General features: G+C 59.4%; 1 protein-coding gene and 1 long non-coding RNA gene across 6 annotated transcripts in view; both read right to left on the bottom strand.

Annotated features, from left to right (window-relative positions):
* Positions 1–16,003, bottom strand: part of MACROD1 (mono-ADP ribosylhydrolase 1) — a 150,073-nt gene that overhangs the window by 131,133 nt on the left and 2,937 nt on the right. For all 5 annotated transcript variants that reach the window (XM_066359977.1, XM_066359947.1, XM_066359973.1 and 2 more), the window contains exons 2-3: positions 6,779–6,880; positions 5,973–6,089 (exon numbers count right to left, since the gene is read on the bottom strand). In XM_066359977.1, the coding sequence (XP_066216074.1) occupies positions 5,973–6,089; positions 6,779–6,880 (219 nt within the window). The remainder of the gene's footprint in view (positions 1–5,972; positions 6,090–6,778; positions 6,881–16,003) is intronic.
* LOC136387887 (uncharacterized) lies at positions 8,988–10,868 on the bottom strand. Its single transcript, XR_010748179.1, has 3 exons — positions 10,821–10,868; positions 10,503–10,638; positions 8,988–9,119 (listed from the first exon to the last, which is right to left on the bottom strand). It is a non-coding gene; the product is annotated as an uncharacterized lncRNA (long non-coding RNA).

The following is a 16,003-nucleotide window of genomic DNA, read 5'->3' as shown; positions in this document are numbered from 1 at the left end:
CCCCGGTGGACTGTGCCCCTCGCCCCCAGCCCGGACCGGAGGGAGCTGCTGCAAAAGTAAGCTTGATCGCATCCTCCTTAAACTCCAAGTCCCAAAGGGGAGGGTTCGATTCCTGGCTCGCCTTTTACAAGCACCGTGGCTGTGCCTGCCTCAGTCTCCTTGTCTGTAAAATGGGGAACTGAGGCAACGTATGCAGGCGGGGGAGCAACCCCTGGCCCAGAGGGGACATTCCATAGCAAGCTGCCCCCACAGCCTAGAAGTAGCAGCTCTGGGGGGCAGACTGGGGACAGGAGCTGGGACGCAGGACAACCAAGTGGGCTACGGGGAGCCACTACAAGGCCTCGGGAGGCCAGCGAACCTGGCCCGATGTTGGTCCCATCTTTTCTGCACTGACCACCTGCTGTGCCAACCACCACCCTACCTCTCCATTCCCTGCAGTGAGGACAGATGACAACACACCTACTCTGGGGACTCAACCTTTCCAGCCAGAAAAGAAAAGGGAACAAAGGAGAGGTATTCCCACCCACCTTCAAAAAACAACAAAAAAGAATTCCTGGAGGCTCTGGAGCCTGGCAAACCTCCCCTCCCCACCACTGCTGTTTAGCTGTGTGTCTGTAAGCAAGGTGCTTCACGTCGCTGAGCCTCAGTTTCCCCACTGACCGTGGGGCTAATCTAACACCAGGAGTCCAGAGAAGGTGGCATGGGGTGTGAACAGTCTAGACCTGCAGGGAGACCCTCGGCTCGGACAAGACCACAGCACCTCAGAGCTTCCCCATGTCCCACCCACTCACCCCTCCCTGCCAGCACCCTCCTTCTCTGCCCTTGGGATGCCCTTGTCCTTGTCCAACCTCTGACTCAGCCTCCACCTCCTCAGCTCCGGCGCCTCCTCCCCCAGGTTGCCTTCCTGATTGCCTCCCCCCACACACACAGGCAGGACTCCTGTCCCTCGTACATGCTGCTGTCCCTTGCCATTCCCATGTCTCATCCCGAATTTTGGATTAGAGACTGTGTGTCTCGGAGCCCAGGGCCTGCCCCAATGCCTGATACACAACAGGCCCACCACCTACGTCTGCTGAACAAAGTCAAATTCCGATGCAGGCGCCTGCCAAGCTGGGGCATGTCATCTCTTTTCCTGAGCTTTGGTCTGATCACTGAAAACGGAGCTCATGGTCCTGCCTGCCTCACGGATGCCTCGGATGGGGACTGAGGAGTCAGCGCCAAGGGAGGGGCCAGTCCTCACCCTGTGCTCCCCAGGGGACAGGGCCGGGGAAACCTGCTGCTGCTCCTCGCATCTCCGGGCCCGCACCGCCCACCCTGCCCGCTGCAGAGAGGTTGCTGCTGTTGGCGGTGGAGGCAAGCCTCAGCAAACACATTTAAATCCGAAGTGACAGATAAAGCGATTTACGGCGACAGTTTAGCGTCAGATCACTTCCCACAAGGCAGCCAGCGTCCCCCGGCCCCCTGCTTGCTAGTCCATCAAGGCGGTTTCTAAATCACTGGCTGGGAGCGGTGGCCCAGGGACAGCGACGGCCGGGCTTCTCTGGGCGCTCCAGGCAGCAGAGGGATGAAACAAGAAGTCCGACCGACTCGGCTGGAGGAGGGGGACGATAAGCGGCTGACAGGCCACCAATCAAAGCCCTGAGACTTGAGGAAGCAGAGTGCCACTTCAGGCCTTATGTTAAATAAATAAGCGGCTTACCCAGCTCCCAGTGAGGCCAGCTTCTCGCTGTGAGACAGGGCTTCCCACCCAGTCCGCGTGGCCCAGCCTGCGTGCCCGGGGCCCTCCAAGGCCTCACTGACCCGCTTCGCCTCCTGCCGCCTCCCCACAGAATTAATCGGTCTCTGTGGCATCACATGGCACTGTTCAGACCTTGCTCCCTGTGCTTTGTCACCTTACAGTCTACTTAGCTGCTCTTGCTCTTGATTCCCAGTAATCATTTCCTGGGGGCTCCCCACGTGACCAGCGCTGGACCAGCGTGAACTCGTGCCGTCCTCACACCACCAGGGATGCAACCAACGATGACCCACTTTACAGATGAGGACGCAGAGGCTCAGACGTACCGGGCCGGAGGCTGGGGTGCCGCCAGCAGAGAGGCTGGGATGCGGACCCAGCTCCTGACCTCTGTGCCCATGGCCCTGACCTGCTGGCCTGGGACCCTTTCAAAGTGAGAGGTTCTTTCTGTCTTTGCACAAAGCGTCATATTCACCCATGCTCTGTCTGGTTATGCCTGAAGGCCAGAGCCAGATGCCCGAGCCCTGGGTTGGCCAAGAATGAGGGTCTTTGTGCTGGGACACTTCCTGTCTAGGACTCAGCTGTCCCCGTGACCCAGTCAAGGTCATGTCCTCCCATGACAGAGAGAAGATGCACACATCCCAGAAGCGAGAGCGCCCTCTGGGGTAGAGACCCCCAGACCTGGAGGAGATGCCAGGCGTGGCTCTCTCCGGACACAGCCTGGGGGTCACAGGCCAAGCTGGAGAGGCAGGTCCTGTCCCCAGAATCTCCTGCTCCAGCGCGGGGCCTGCGGGGCTTCCTGGCTTATCTTGCCAGCGTGGCGGCCCAATTTAATTAAGATGGATGCTGCATGCCCCCGTGGGCAGGAGCCGTGGCTGGCACAGATGGCGGGAGCCTAGGACTCTCCGGGTGCTGACTGAGCAAGTGGCCTTGGCCAGCCCGGCCGAGGAGGGCCCAGGGATGCCTGCACTGCCTGGGGACTTGCATTTGGTCCTGCCTGCTGTGACCTCAAGCCCTGCCACCTACTGGCCAAGCGGTCTCCCTTTTACTCTCTGCCCCAGCTCCCCCTCTACCTGCCGTATAACATACATTACACACACCACACACACACACACACACACACACACACACCCGATCACATCTCAAATATCAGCAAAGTGGGGTAAAAACCATCCCTGGATTTCCAGTGCCAGTGGGACCGGCTGGAAAACGAAATGTGATTTTTCAAAGTCCTGAGAGAGGCCATGGGCAGGGTCCCTCTGTGGGGCAGGGAGGAGTGAGGTGCACGGGCAGGGAGGGTGTCCTGCTCCCGGCCTCCCCAAGGATCCCCAGGGTCCTCCCGAGGGGTGAGGAGACCCCCTCCAGCCCAAGGCTCTTCAAGATGGAGGGGTGGTTGGGGGACCTAACGCCCTTTTCTCTCACAGGCTCTTCCCAGTTCTCCTGATGCCTCCCCCTCCATGGTCCCTGCAACTGGAGCAAAGCCCAGTCAGTGATGGCACCTTCCCCTCCCCCCATTCTGACCACAGGGACAAAAAAAAGACACCCCTAGGTTCCAGAACTTCTACAGCTGACCTCCAACTCCAGCCCAGCCCGACCCCCACCACTCCCCATGGGCTACAGCCCCTTGGCTTCAACGCTAAAAATTTAAAAATCTTCACCCCTAGATAATTGCTCGCTCCTCTTTCCCATTGTGGTGGCTCTGTGGTCGTAGCTGAGAAGCAATTATTCATGGCTAATGATTATAATCAAGTCAAATAGAATTTAATGGACATGTATTCTTCCTGCTTGAAACTTTACATATGAATTAAGCACATATGGGTTTCACGAGGCACAGGCCAGATTTCTGCAGCCCGGAAAAGCCCAGCGATGCCACGACTTGTACTCTGCTAATAAACAGACTGATTTATGGGCGCCGCTGGGCCTGAGGACCGCAATCTCTGCTGCCCCCTGGTGGGCAAGGGGACCGCCTGCGCCAAGGGAGGGGGACAGCGGAGCTCCCAGGGGTGAGACAGTACCCGGCCTCCCCGCAGGGGGCCCATGCCAAGACCAGCAAAGACCCCTGAGGTCTCACCAGTGCCCAGCCGGCCTGACTACCGGCGCTGGGCAAACACCCAGACGAAGGACCTAGAAGGGGCACAAACTCTGTGTGGACCCCTAAGTCCAGGGCCAGCCGCAGCCATTCCCTGGGCTTCCAGGTGGGCTCTGGTTCCCCCTGTTGTGAGACTATTTCTTGAAAAAAGGAGATCCCAGGAAAACATACCAAGAGGTGTTGGGTAAACTGAGGCAAGGAGCGAGAGGAGAAAGCGGCTCATCTGTGGGAAGCATCCAGCACCCCCGTTCACTGCTGGGACGGGGCTGACGCCACAGGGACGACGAGGCATCGGTTCTCGTGGTGACAACGGCAGCAGGGCTGAGCCCTCAGGTCGTGCCAGGCGCTGCGTGCGCATTACAGTGCGCGTGCATCCGCCCTTTATGGCCCCCAACACCTCCCAGCTGGGTTTTCCACGACCCCCACCCTGCAGAGGAGGAAGCAGGGGCCCAGGCAGGCACATGGAAGAGGGGAGTCCTTGGAGAGATGGAGCAAACGCGGCCACCCCCAGCCCGGTGCAGTCAGATGAAGCCAGAACCAGAGTGCTTCTCTGAGCACGTGAGAGGCAGCCAGGCACAGGGCGCTCGGTAAGGGCCATTAATCACGCCGCAGCTCTCCGGAGCCCCCACCCGCTCCATCTGTACCCCGCCGACACCCTGCCTCGGCCCTCCCCCCTCCCTCCTGGCCTGCCAACCACCCACCCAGCTGGAAAGGAGCTGATAAGATGCCCCACTTTTCCCTCCGACCGCTTTGCAACTCAGCAAGAAAAGTACCAGCAGGGTGCCTTCCACCCCCTTTGCCCCAAGGAGCCCCCTTAAGCCTCGGCCCCAGGGCTTGGTGCTTCTACCCCAGGCCAGTGCCTCCTGGGTCCAGGCCGCAAGAACTAACGTCCTTCTCCTTGGGGCTGTTATGACACCTGCCAACCCAGCTTGGCTTGTAGCTCCGTCCCCCCAGATGGACGCGCAGACCGCGCTGCCACCCACCCTCCTAGAGGCCCAAGAGAAATGAGTAAACGCAGCAGAAAAAACCTAAAGGTGACCCAAGCTCCTGCTGCTCCGAGTCAGAACTCCTGCCTTCATGTGACTGGTCACGTGTGTGCCGAGACAGGCAATGTGGGGGAGGAAACACCGGCGTGACTGCTCAGGTCAGCGGACATCGGTGGGGAGACACGCAGAGCGAGACCACTGCCAGAAACACAGCCTGGACCACACACAGGCAGGCCGGGAGCAGCCTCGTGGCACCTCTCTCGGGGCCCAAGAACCTCGTCACCTAGGCAGACCCGCATCGGCATGCCACATCCCCGAGTCCTTTGACGACCCCTCTCCCTGGCTAGCACTGCAGTCAGACACAGTGGCCACCAGGCCGAGGGTGAGAGGAAGGAGACTGGTGACACTTCTGGGGGTGCCTGGGACGGCGCCAGGGGGAGGGGGCCGGCACAGCAGGGTGGTCCTGTGACTGGGCGCCCAAGACAAGAGGGTCTGCCCAGGTCCCCAAACCTTGCTCTGAGGAAGAGGGTCCTTCCTGTGATGGACCGGGCTCGGCCCCACTCACCTTCATCCCAAAGCCACCTGCGCACCTGACTGCCCTCGGCCCCGCGCCCTGACCTCGGCCAGACCAGCCCTGCCCGGGAGGAGAGCGGCCACCTTCCTCCCGCCTCCGGAAGGGACAGGGCAGCAGTCTCCTGGCCTCGTCACAGTACACTGCCACACCAGCAGAGCCGCTGCTGGGAGCTGAGCCCGGGGCACGGGGCCTCTGCCCCCGCCCTCCCCTCCACGGCCTCCATGGCCTGCTGCATGTCTGACGGTGCGGGCGGGAGGCGGAGGCAGGAGAGCGTGGTGGGGCGCCCGCCTTCTTCCCGGAAGGACAGCCGGCGCGATGCCAGCCAGGCTCCCTTCCCAGCCGCTAAGGGGCCTCCGAGCTGTGGGGGGGCTCAGCTGAGGCGCCCCCAGCACCGCAGGGCAGGGTCCAGGGAGCAGCAGCCCGCTCGGCTGGCACACCGGGCTCCCGTGGCACCAGCAGGCCACCCTGTCCGGCCACCTGCGTCTCCCTGGAGCCATGTGGCCTTCCCCCTACGCCTGGCATGGCAGATCAGAGTCAAGGTGATAAGACAACCAGGTCTCTGGCCCAAGCCAGTCAAGAGCCTCCACTCACCAGCGTTGACAATGGCGTCCACCTCCAGCTTGGTGATATCACCTCGGAACAGGGAGATCTTCTCGTTGAGATGCTTGTCCTTTTTGTACTTGGGCTCTTCCACCTTCACGGTCAACCCTGGAACAAGCAGAGGCTGAGAGGGGAGTCATGAAACAGCCCCCCCCTGCAGAGTGGCCCACCGGTGCCCACGGGCCAGGTGCCTCTGCCAACTCCCGTCCACCCCAGCGGCAGCCTGCCTCGAGGGGACTGATGACACTGGTAGCGCCAGCCCACGTGGACTGAGCACCTACCAGGTACAGCGCACACGTGGTCTTGAAACACTACAACCGGCACAGTATTGGCATCTCCATCCCAGTCTGCAGATGTGGCGCTGCAGCATAGGCGGGTTAGGTGACTTGTCCAGGTTACTGGTTGCCACCAGTTCCCACCAGGACTACAGGCCAGTGGGGCGCTCGCCAGCACACAACCCTACCAGCCACTCTGCCACAGCGACAAATCCCGGCTCAACAGCCGCTGATGGCAGGTCTGGGCTCAGCCTCCCAACAATGGAATGGGAAGAAAAACCCACCCTGCCTCGGGCTGTGTTAATAATTAAATGAGGCAGACCAGCATCGGCACCGCCACATCCCAGAGTCCTTTGACAACCCGACCCCTGGAGCACACTCATGCCAAGTGCCCTGCACACAGCAAGCACTCAACACATGCTGCTGCCATCTTGCTTAGCCTCGTCCCTACCTTTCCCCCAGGAGGCGGGTCTGAGGAGGCCACCCGCCCAGTGCCCAGCGGGGCCGCCCGGGCAGGCCTACCTTTCGCCGTCTCCTTCCAGGTCGGGATCTTCTTCAGCCTGATGAAGTCCTGGCAGAAGTAATGTTCCTCCCGCTGCTTGTCACTCAGGCCCTTCAGAAAGGCTGCAGGGGCGGGGCGGGGCAGAAAGGAGAGTCAGGGAGGCCGGGAGGGCAGCAATCCCGGGGGGGGGCTTCCCTACCCGCCACTGGTCTCGGACTCTCGCCTTGTTCAGGGAGGAAAACCGGCCCTAGGAGCCCATCCTTCCCATAGCTGCAGGGGGCCTGCAGGGAGGGGCCCAACCGCCTGGGCTGTTAGAGTCTGGGGGCCCGGAGAACATCTTGCCCTGCCCTCTTTGTTCAGGAGGGGAAACTGAGGTCCAGGGAGGCAGAGGGTGTCTCTCAAACACCACAGACCTGAGTTCAGAAATCAACGCTGCCTCTTTCCAGCTGCAGCCAAAACTCTAGGTCCCGAACGTCTGCATTTGTAGAATGGGGACTAAACACTTCTTGCAGAATAATTTCAAGCCTACTCACACATGCCAGGGCCAGGCAGGTTGGCAACACTGAATCCATTACACGATCAATCAGTTGTATCAATAATGGGCTACATTTTCAATCAGTTACATGATCAGTCACTTACATCACCATTGGCATTATGCATCGGCTCAGGACACAGGGAACCAAGACAGCCTTGCTCCTCAAGGAGCCACAGAACCCAGCAGATCTGCTCTCTGTTCCCGACACCCCCCAGCATCTGCCGAGGGCTTCCCACTGAAGGACGCCCCCTGCGGCCTCTCCCAGTGGCACGGCGTGAACCAAGGGAGACGCTGGAACTGTCCTCATTTTACAGGTGAGGAAACGGGAGCTTGGGGAGGTTAGCAGCCCACCTGTGTCTGGTGAAAGGGAAACCTGGTCCCGTCATCACAGACTCCCGGTCCGCTGGGGGCTGGCTCCCCTGCTCCCGCCTTGGCCCTGGGCCTGGCTTCTCTTTGGGTGGGACCAGGAAGAGCCCAGGGCGCCGCTGGGAGGCGGCTCTCCCGAGTGGTGGTCCAGGCTGACAGCTCGCGGGCTCCCCCTACTGACCCGAGGCCTCCTGGGTGTCCAGGCACTCGGCCCAGCCTCACTCGCCTGGACTGCACACTCCCCCAGTTGGAGGAGTCCCCACTGACCACAGCAGGTGGGGGGGGAGGGGGTAAAATAAACTACAGAGGCCACAGACAAGGGACTCAAACACATCAGAAAGTGTGCAGAGGTACGAGGGCCATTAAAGAAGGTGGTAGGAGAGGAGGGTCGCCTCCTGGAGCTTCTGGGGAGATGGCTGCTAGGGGCAGGTATCCAAGAGAGAGGCTGCTCCTCTGCGGGGGCCCTGTTCCCTGCCAAAGTCACCGGGTACCTACGAGCCTCTGCTCCTCACGGACGCATGCGCACAGGGAGGGCCCGGTGCGTGGTCCAGCTCAATACTAGCGCAGGATTATTGTAAACGGCTCAGAGCACCCCGAGTCCACTTCAGCTGTGGCTCAAACCAGAACCACATTCTGGCAGCCACACCCCACCCCTTCCACGGACCCCTACAAGGTGCAGATCCTGAATCCAGTGTTAGCGATACAACACGCAACAAGGCAGACGTGGTCCCGGCCCCGGGGAACCTACAGTCCAGCCCAGGGACAGAGTCTGACCAGGCTTCACACAGGCAAGCAAGCCGCCCAAGGAAGTGCCAAGCCAGGCCAGTCGGGGGGCCGGGACAGGGAACTGGAACCCAAGCCCAGCGGGGGTTAAGAGAGACTCGGAAGAGGAGTGGGAGGCAGCCCAGGCAGGGCAGGGTGTTCTGCCAGCAGGAACCAGCAGGTCCAGCGTTGTGGGTAAGTAAAATCCAGGGTGTGGGGCAAGGCAGCGGGGGCGGAGGGCAAAGTGAGAACGACACCGAGAGGAGGCAAGGCCAGCTGGGGGGCCACCGAGGCCTGCCAAGGATTGACTTCATCCCAAGGACAGCAGGATCAGATTGAAAGTGCTTCCACCCAATACAGACTCAGAGCCCACACACATGGGCCATTTGCTTTCTTTAGAAGAGGCCAAGGCCCTGCCATGGATGACACCCAGCTGGACTGTACCTGCTGTCACTAGTGTCCCTTGACGCTCACAGCCCATTTCCCTGCCCCCTTCTCGAGGGGCTGCCCTCCCCACTGGGCACACGACCCCACGCACTATCTGACAGACGGGCCCAGGGCTCCCGCTTAAACACGCCTTTCTTGTGTGTTGGGGGTGGGGATAGCGGCGGGGTGGGTGCTGGTATTCGGAAGGAGATAACGCGCTTCTCCAAGCCTCAGCTGTCCTCTTCTGTAAGGTGGCGGCGCGGAAGGCTCCCCTGTGCGTTAAGTAAGAAGTGAGCAGGCTTAGCTGGGTACATGGCAAAGAACTCGGCTACGGGTAGCTGGTACCACCCAGCAAAGAACAGGCTATGGAAAGGCTGGCTCCACCCAGGTCTGCCTCTCCCCGGCAGCCTGAACACAGATGGGTTAGTTAATAATTACTGAGCACCCACCAAGCCTGGGGGTGGGAGGCAAGGTGAGGTCCTGGGGCCCCACCGAGCAGAAGGAAAGCAGGGACCGCTTCCTGGAGGAGGTACTTCTCACTTTTCTGATCTGCCCCCAGGAGCTGCCAACTGCTAGAGAAATCTTGCCATCAAGCAGAAGGCTCCCTCTAAATTCTTGATCTCCCCCTGGTGGTCCGTCTTCCTGGCCAATCGAGCTGCTCCTTTAGAATGGGTGCCCCCTCCTCCATCCCCCCTCCTCCAGTCAGCAGATGCTGCCCCCTCCTCCCACCAAGCCAGCAAGCCCCCTACCTGTCCACACCTCATCCTCCCTTTCAGTCCCTGAGCATGAAGGTCCCTCCTCCCAGCCAAGGCCTCCTGGCTCACCCTCCAGAGGACTAGCTCCAGCAGCTCTGCCGCCACTGGACTGTCCTGTCTGCCCTCAAACACCCTCTGATGTGTCCCGTCTTTTAAAACAGAACCCTCCTTCAACCCCACATTCGTCGCCCCACAGCTGTGGCCTTGCTTCTCTGCCCGCCCCCACTGCCTACATTGCTCCGTCCCATGCTCCCCAGCCCGTGGCTATCTGGTCTCACCTCTCCATCAAGGCCAAGGTCAGAGACACCACACCAGCCATGTGGCCCAGTGCAGTGCCCCTTCTGTGCTCCCTGTGTGCTCAGCACGCCCAGCCTCTTCATCCCTATCAGGAACCCACTCTCCTGGATCCCACCCAGCTCACTGGGCCTCCTTCTCAGTCTCCTTGTTGCCTCCCCTCTTCCTTGTGTGCCCTGATGGGGAATCGGACCCCGAATATCCACACGCCGGCCGATGCTCTATCCACCGAGCCAGCCAGGGCCCTCCGCTCTTCCTTAATCCACACCCTATCCCTAGGTCTTCACAGCAATTCCACGTATTCAGAAACCTTCCATGTGCCTGGCCTGTGGTGGCACAGTGGCTAGAGCGTCGACCTGGAATGCAAAAGGTTGCCAGTTCAAAACCCAGGCTTGCTAGGTCAAGGCACATATGAGAAGCTACTACTATGAGTTGATGCTTCCTACTTCTTCCCCATCTTCCCTTCTCTCTCTCTCTCTCTCTCAAATCAATAAATAACATCTAAACAAACAACAAAAAGAAACACCTTCCTTATGCTCATGATTCCCAGGCGGCCCCTCCAGCCCCCCATTGCCTCCTGAGTTGTTGGATATATCCCCACAGTACCTGTGAAACCAAGTCTCTGCTCACCCCTGCCAGGGGCCAAGCCTCCACCATCACTGCCTAGAGCCCTCCGAAGTTCCCAGCTCCCAACTGGCTCCCCGTGTCCATCCACTCTTCTGTTCCTCACACAGTAAGTAGCCTGGGAGCTTTAGGAATAAAAGTCAGAAGTCCTCTCTCTGTTTAAAGCTCATTTCAAAATCTAAGTCCTTACCATGACCAAGTAACAGGCCCGCCTCTGTCCCTAACCTCCTCTTGTGTTACCCACCCCCTCCCCACTACACACCATTCTGTCCCTACACCTCAGCCAGGCAGCCAATAGACCACCTCTCAGTTCTTCCCCGCCTCAGTGCCTTTGAACGGCTGTGCCCCGACCTGGTCTTCCTTTACAGGCTCCTCCTCTCTGCCCTCTCCCTCCCACAGTGGCCTCTTCCGCTACAGTCTATGTTTTATTCCTAACTTGACCTTGGTCACACTGGATCTGTCATGTTTACCCTGGAGTGCCACCACCTGGCACAGTGCATGGCATGTGTGAACATCGTGACACGAATCCATGAGCACGAGCTGAGGCCTGGAGGTTGAGGGCAAGTTTTCTAAGGGCACAGCCTTCCAGGCAGAGGGAACAGCACGCACAAAAGCCCTGAGGTAGGAGAGAGCGTCTGGGTGGAGAAACAGTAATCTAGAACAGCCGGACTGGGGAACAAAGGCGACACTGTCTCCATCAGGAGCACAGACCCGAGGAAGCACGCCGCCGGGTCCAGGCCACGACTGTGGTTCTCATCACTCCCGCTCCCACGGAGCTTGGGCTCATGACTTCCCAACCTCAATGCTCATGGGCAAGTCACCCAGCCCCTCTGAGCCTGTTTCCTCCTCTCTAGAACGGGGACACGACAAGCCCTGGCTCCAGGTTTGCTGGGAACAAGAAGCTGACTGGGAAAGGATTCTGTAAGCTGTCAAATGCAACGCACACATCAGAGACAAGCAAGCCTTCCTGTGAGTGAACTAAGACATGAAGAGAGAAAAATAAAACAAAATTTTGGTGGGAAAAAAATTTTTTTTTCAACTTGGGGTATAACAAGTAGAGAAGCTTTTTAAATCATTTGGGTCCCCATATTTGTCATCTTGCACAACTGTGACCAAAGACATCCTCCCTCCCAGGCCTTGGTATGCCCAAGTGTGGGGACTCCCAGCCTGCTGGACCCGGGGCCAGACACTGAATGCATATCTGTGACACCAGAGAGACTGGTCGGCCGGGACTCAGAGAGCTCACAGGACCCTCTGAGCTGAGTCCCTCTGGCTGGGAGGCACCCCAGGGAACCAGTAGGGGTGCTTGGAGACAGCCCAGGTCCCCTAGCAGACACGATCGTGCAGATGCCAGCACCTGCCTTTAAAGAGGCAGAGGAACCCTGCCCAGCCACAGGAAGGGCCAGGCAAGGTGCAGCCCCTGGCCCGTCCTGCACCGTCCTCCCCGGTACCACGGCCCGGTCTGCACTGTCCTCCCCGGTACCACGGCCCGTCCTCCCCGGTACCACGGCCCGTCCTGCACCGTCCTCCCCGGTACCACGGCCCGTCCTGCACCGTCCTCCCCGGAACCACGGCCTGGTCTGCACCGTCCTCCCCGGTACCACGGCCCATCCTGCACCGTCCTCCCCGGAACCACGGCCCGTCCTGCACCGTCCTCCCCGGTACCACGGCCCGTCCTGCACCGTCCTCCCCGGAACCACGGCCCGTCCTGCACCGTCCTCCCCGGTACCACGGCCCGTCCTGCACCGTCCTCCCCGGAACCACGGCCCGTCCTGCACCGTCCTCCCCGGTACCACGGCCCGTCCTGCACCGTCCTCCCCGGTACCACGGCCCGGTCTGCACCGTCCTCCCCGGTACCACGGCCCGTCCTGCACCGTCCTCCCCGGTACCACGGCCCGTCCTGCACCGTCCTCCCCGGTACCACGGCCCGGTCTGCACCGTCCTCCCCGGTACCACGGCCCGTCCTGCACCGTCCTCCCCGGTACCACGGCCCGGTCTGCACTGTCCTCCCCGGTACCACGGCCCGGTCTGCACTGTCCTCCCCGGTACCACGGCCCGGTCTGCACTGTCCTCTCCGGTACCACGGCCCGTCCTGCACTGTCCTCCCCGGTACCACGGCCCGTCCTGCACTGTCCTCCCCGGTACCACGGCCCGTCCTGCACTGTCCTCCCCGGTACCACGGCCCGTCCTGCACTGTCCTCCCCGGTACCACGGCTCGTCCTGCACAGTCCTCCCCGGTACCCTGGCCCGGTCTGCACTGTCCTCCCTGGTACCATGGCCCGGTCTGCACTGTCCTCCCCGGTACCATGGCCCGGTCTGAGTGAGCCACGCCAACAAGCCCCTCTCCAGCCAAGTCCAAATGACAGCTGCACTTCTCAGAGAGCACAAAGGAAGACACCCAGAGCTCTCGGCTCTGCCACCAGTGGCTGGGCACCAGCCTTGGGGACATCTGTCAGCCTGTCCTTCCAGTCCATGGTCCCCAAGCACACATCACCTCTCGAGGCCAGGGTCACCATGAGAAGGCTGCAATGTGCCTGACCCCTGAGGAGCTACACACCGCGCTGGGCTCTGATTTGCAGGAAGAAGACAACAGTGACTCTCACCAAGTGCCCCTGTCGTCACCTCCTCTGTCAGCAGGGTCGCCCCCCAGGCCCTCCTCCCTCCCCCCTCCGGAAAGAGGAAGCAGGGCCTTCCAGCTGGGCCTGTGTGCCAGGCATTTATAACATCTCCCACCTCCTTCTGCCCGAAAGACAGATGCAGACTTAAAGCACAAGTGAGTTTTATTTTTCTTATAAAAGTTGTACAACATAGGTTTTAATTTTCTTTCCTTTTTGGAGAGGCAAGAATATTTCACAGCTCAGTGAGACAGGTGTTGTAAAAAGATGTCTGCAGTAAACGTTGATGGGGAGGCCTGACCCCAGACGAAGCTTTCAGCAGCTCTCCGCGTGAAAGCGCGCTGGAGGGAGCCGGCTGCGCCAGGACCATAAAGTGCGCGGGCGAGGGGAATTCAACGATGTGTTTTAAGAAGCGTCTTTATGGCATTTCGCAAGCGGCTGTTCAGAAAGGTGAGGGCGGGCTGGCGCGGAGGGAGCGCTCCTGGAGAAGGCCGGGTGGGCAGGGCTGATAGCGGCCGGGCTCTGGGAACACGGCAGCGGCAGCGGGGACACTAATCACCCGGGTGCATCATCCTCCAGGAGCAGGGTCATGTCAAAGCCCGGGGCATGAGCAGCGGGAACAAAGAGCATGAGGCCCCTGGCGCTTTTCTGCTCCCCTAGGCTCCTCACCTCCGTCAGCACTGGCACGTGCCAAGGATGCTTCCCCAGAAGACGGGTGGGAGAAGCCCCCCCCCCAGTGCCCAGGTGTGCCCAGAAAATCTCCCAGTTCAGCAGTCGAGTCAGGTTAAATCATTCTCTCTGCATGAAACGCCACAGGGGTTGACATGAGTCCTCACCCCGCCCAGGGCACACTGGGGCTGGAGCAGGTGACTGCCTTGAGCCACCGGAGAGGAAATGTGGACCAGGACACGAAGGTCAGGCCCCAGGATCTTAGAACGTGGGAGAGACGAGTTGCCTCAAGCTCAGTGTCGCCATGGCCAGAACAGGGCAGAGAGGAGACAGGCCTGCAGGGGGTCTCTGGGGACCCCCCTGTATACTATGGACCACAGTGTACAAAATGGTTTTGACGTAATGCCGGTCCCGCCGACAAAGTACAGATCAGGTGTTGCTGGCCCTATTTCACAGATGAGGAAACTGAGGCTCGGGAAGCATGAGGGCAGGGGTGCTGGGGTTTGCCCGCGACTGATGGCACCGATGCCCGTTTTCCTCTAGCACACTGCTCTGCCCCAGCTGCAGGTCAGGAGGATCCTCCATGGCCCCTCTCCGGGGAGCCAGGCCCCTCCTCTGGTGACAGTCCCCAGATGCCCCCAGTGCCTGATCTTAAGTCCCTTCACATCCAACTGCCTTGACAACACAATTGATTTGACAATTTTCTGATGAAAAGGCACCACCTGAGGGAATAATGAGGGAGGGAATTAACCCTGGCGAGTGTAATCAGATACTGCAGGTCTCTCCAAAAGACTGACTGTCTCCTGCTCAGGAAGATCCTGCCTGATGCTATTTACTTACTTGGAGGGAGAATGGGTCCACAGGAGCTTGCAGGTGGAGAAAAGGGAAGCCCAGAGTGAGGCAGAATTTGAACACCTGTCCAGAGAACTCACTGGGACGTGAGGTTGGGGCATCCCGCACGTGGGGCCCAGGCCAGGCAAGCAACACTGCATAGAGCCTGACTTACTGAGCCAGCACCCAGGGAAGGGGATCTCTGGTGGGTTGGTCCACCCCTACCCACCTGCCTGCCCAGGGCAGTGGGATCAGCTTCCAAAATCATTCAAGCAGCTCCCCCACTGAGAACACATGCTGCTAAGCAAACCAAAGACTACGACTCAGCTTCCATATGGCCCTTCCATGGGGAGAGGAGGCTCTCTACCCAGGCACACAGGGGCTTCCAGACCTCCGCCTCTACTTCCCCACCTTGAACTACACATCAGCCTTCTGACCTATACATCGGTATCTTGTGAGTCTAGTTACTGTGCACCAGTCTCGGAGAAAGGATCGTTTCAGGCTCAGACGGGTGTTTGGAGGCCTATGTAGGTACATCTCAGAGAGAAGGAAGAGCACATGTCCATCAAAGAGATGTACGTGAATGCTCAGAGCAGCTTTATTCCTAACAGTCTCACACCGCAAACCCAAATGCCTAGCAACAGGAAAACGGGGACACAAACTGCAGCACATCCACACCAGGGAATGTGACAGCAATAAAAAAGAGCAAACTGTGGAAATGCCCAATAATGTGGATGAACGCCGATATTAAGTAAAAGGTGCCAATACACTGTGTATCTCTGTTCATATGAAGTTCAAGAGGAGATGAAACGAACAGATAGAAGAGTAGCTGTAAAGAGTACTGACAGGAAAGGGTCTCCAAGGAACCTGCTGGGGTGATGGCAAAGCTCCACCTGTTGATCAGAGTGGGTGGCACAGCTGGATATGTATGCACAAGTACTGACCATCCACCGAAGGTCTGTACACTTGGCGAGCGTCGCTGAACCCTGCCCCAAATGTAAACTGGATATAACAAAGAAAGGTGTGGGGGTCTTCAAAGACCAAAGCTGGGACTCCCACCAGAGGCAGGGTCTGGCAGAGGCAGCACTCCACAGTGTGATGGTCTTAAAAGTATGCCCCTGCCCTGGCCCAATAGCTCGGTTGGTTGGAGCATCGTCCAGATGTGCAAAGGTGGCAGGTTCAGTCCCAGGTCAGGGCACATACAGCAACAGACTGATGTTTCTGTCTCTCTCTTTCCCTTCTGCTCTCTCTAATCAATATCTTTTAAATGCCCCTTATTCTTTTATCTTCTTCCCTTCCAAAGGCAGCACCTATGTTCCCTCCCTTGGGATGTGGGCTGGACTCCATGACTTGATTCTAAGCTCCAAG

This window comes from Saccopteryx leptura, chromosome 1 (genome assembly GCF_036850995.1).
Source record: "Saccopteryx leptura isolate mSacLep1 chromosome 1, mSacLep1_pri_phased_curated, whole genome shotgun sequence".
In the NCBI taxonomy this organism is placed as follows: domain Eukaryota; kingdom Metazoa; phylum Chordata; class Mammalia; order Chiroptera; family Emballonuridae; genus Saccopteryx; species Saccopteryx leptura.
This window is presented reverse-complemented; position numbering and strand designations above follow the sequence as displayed.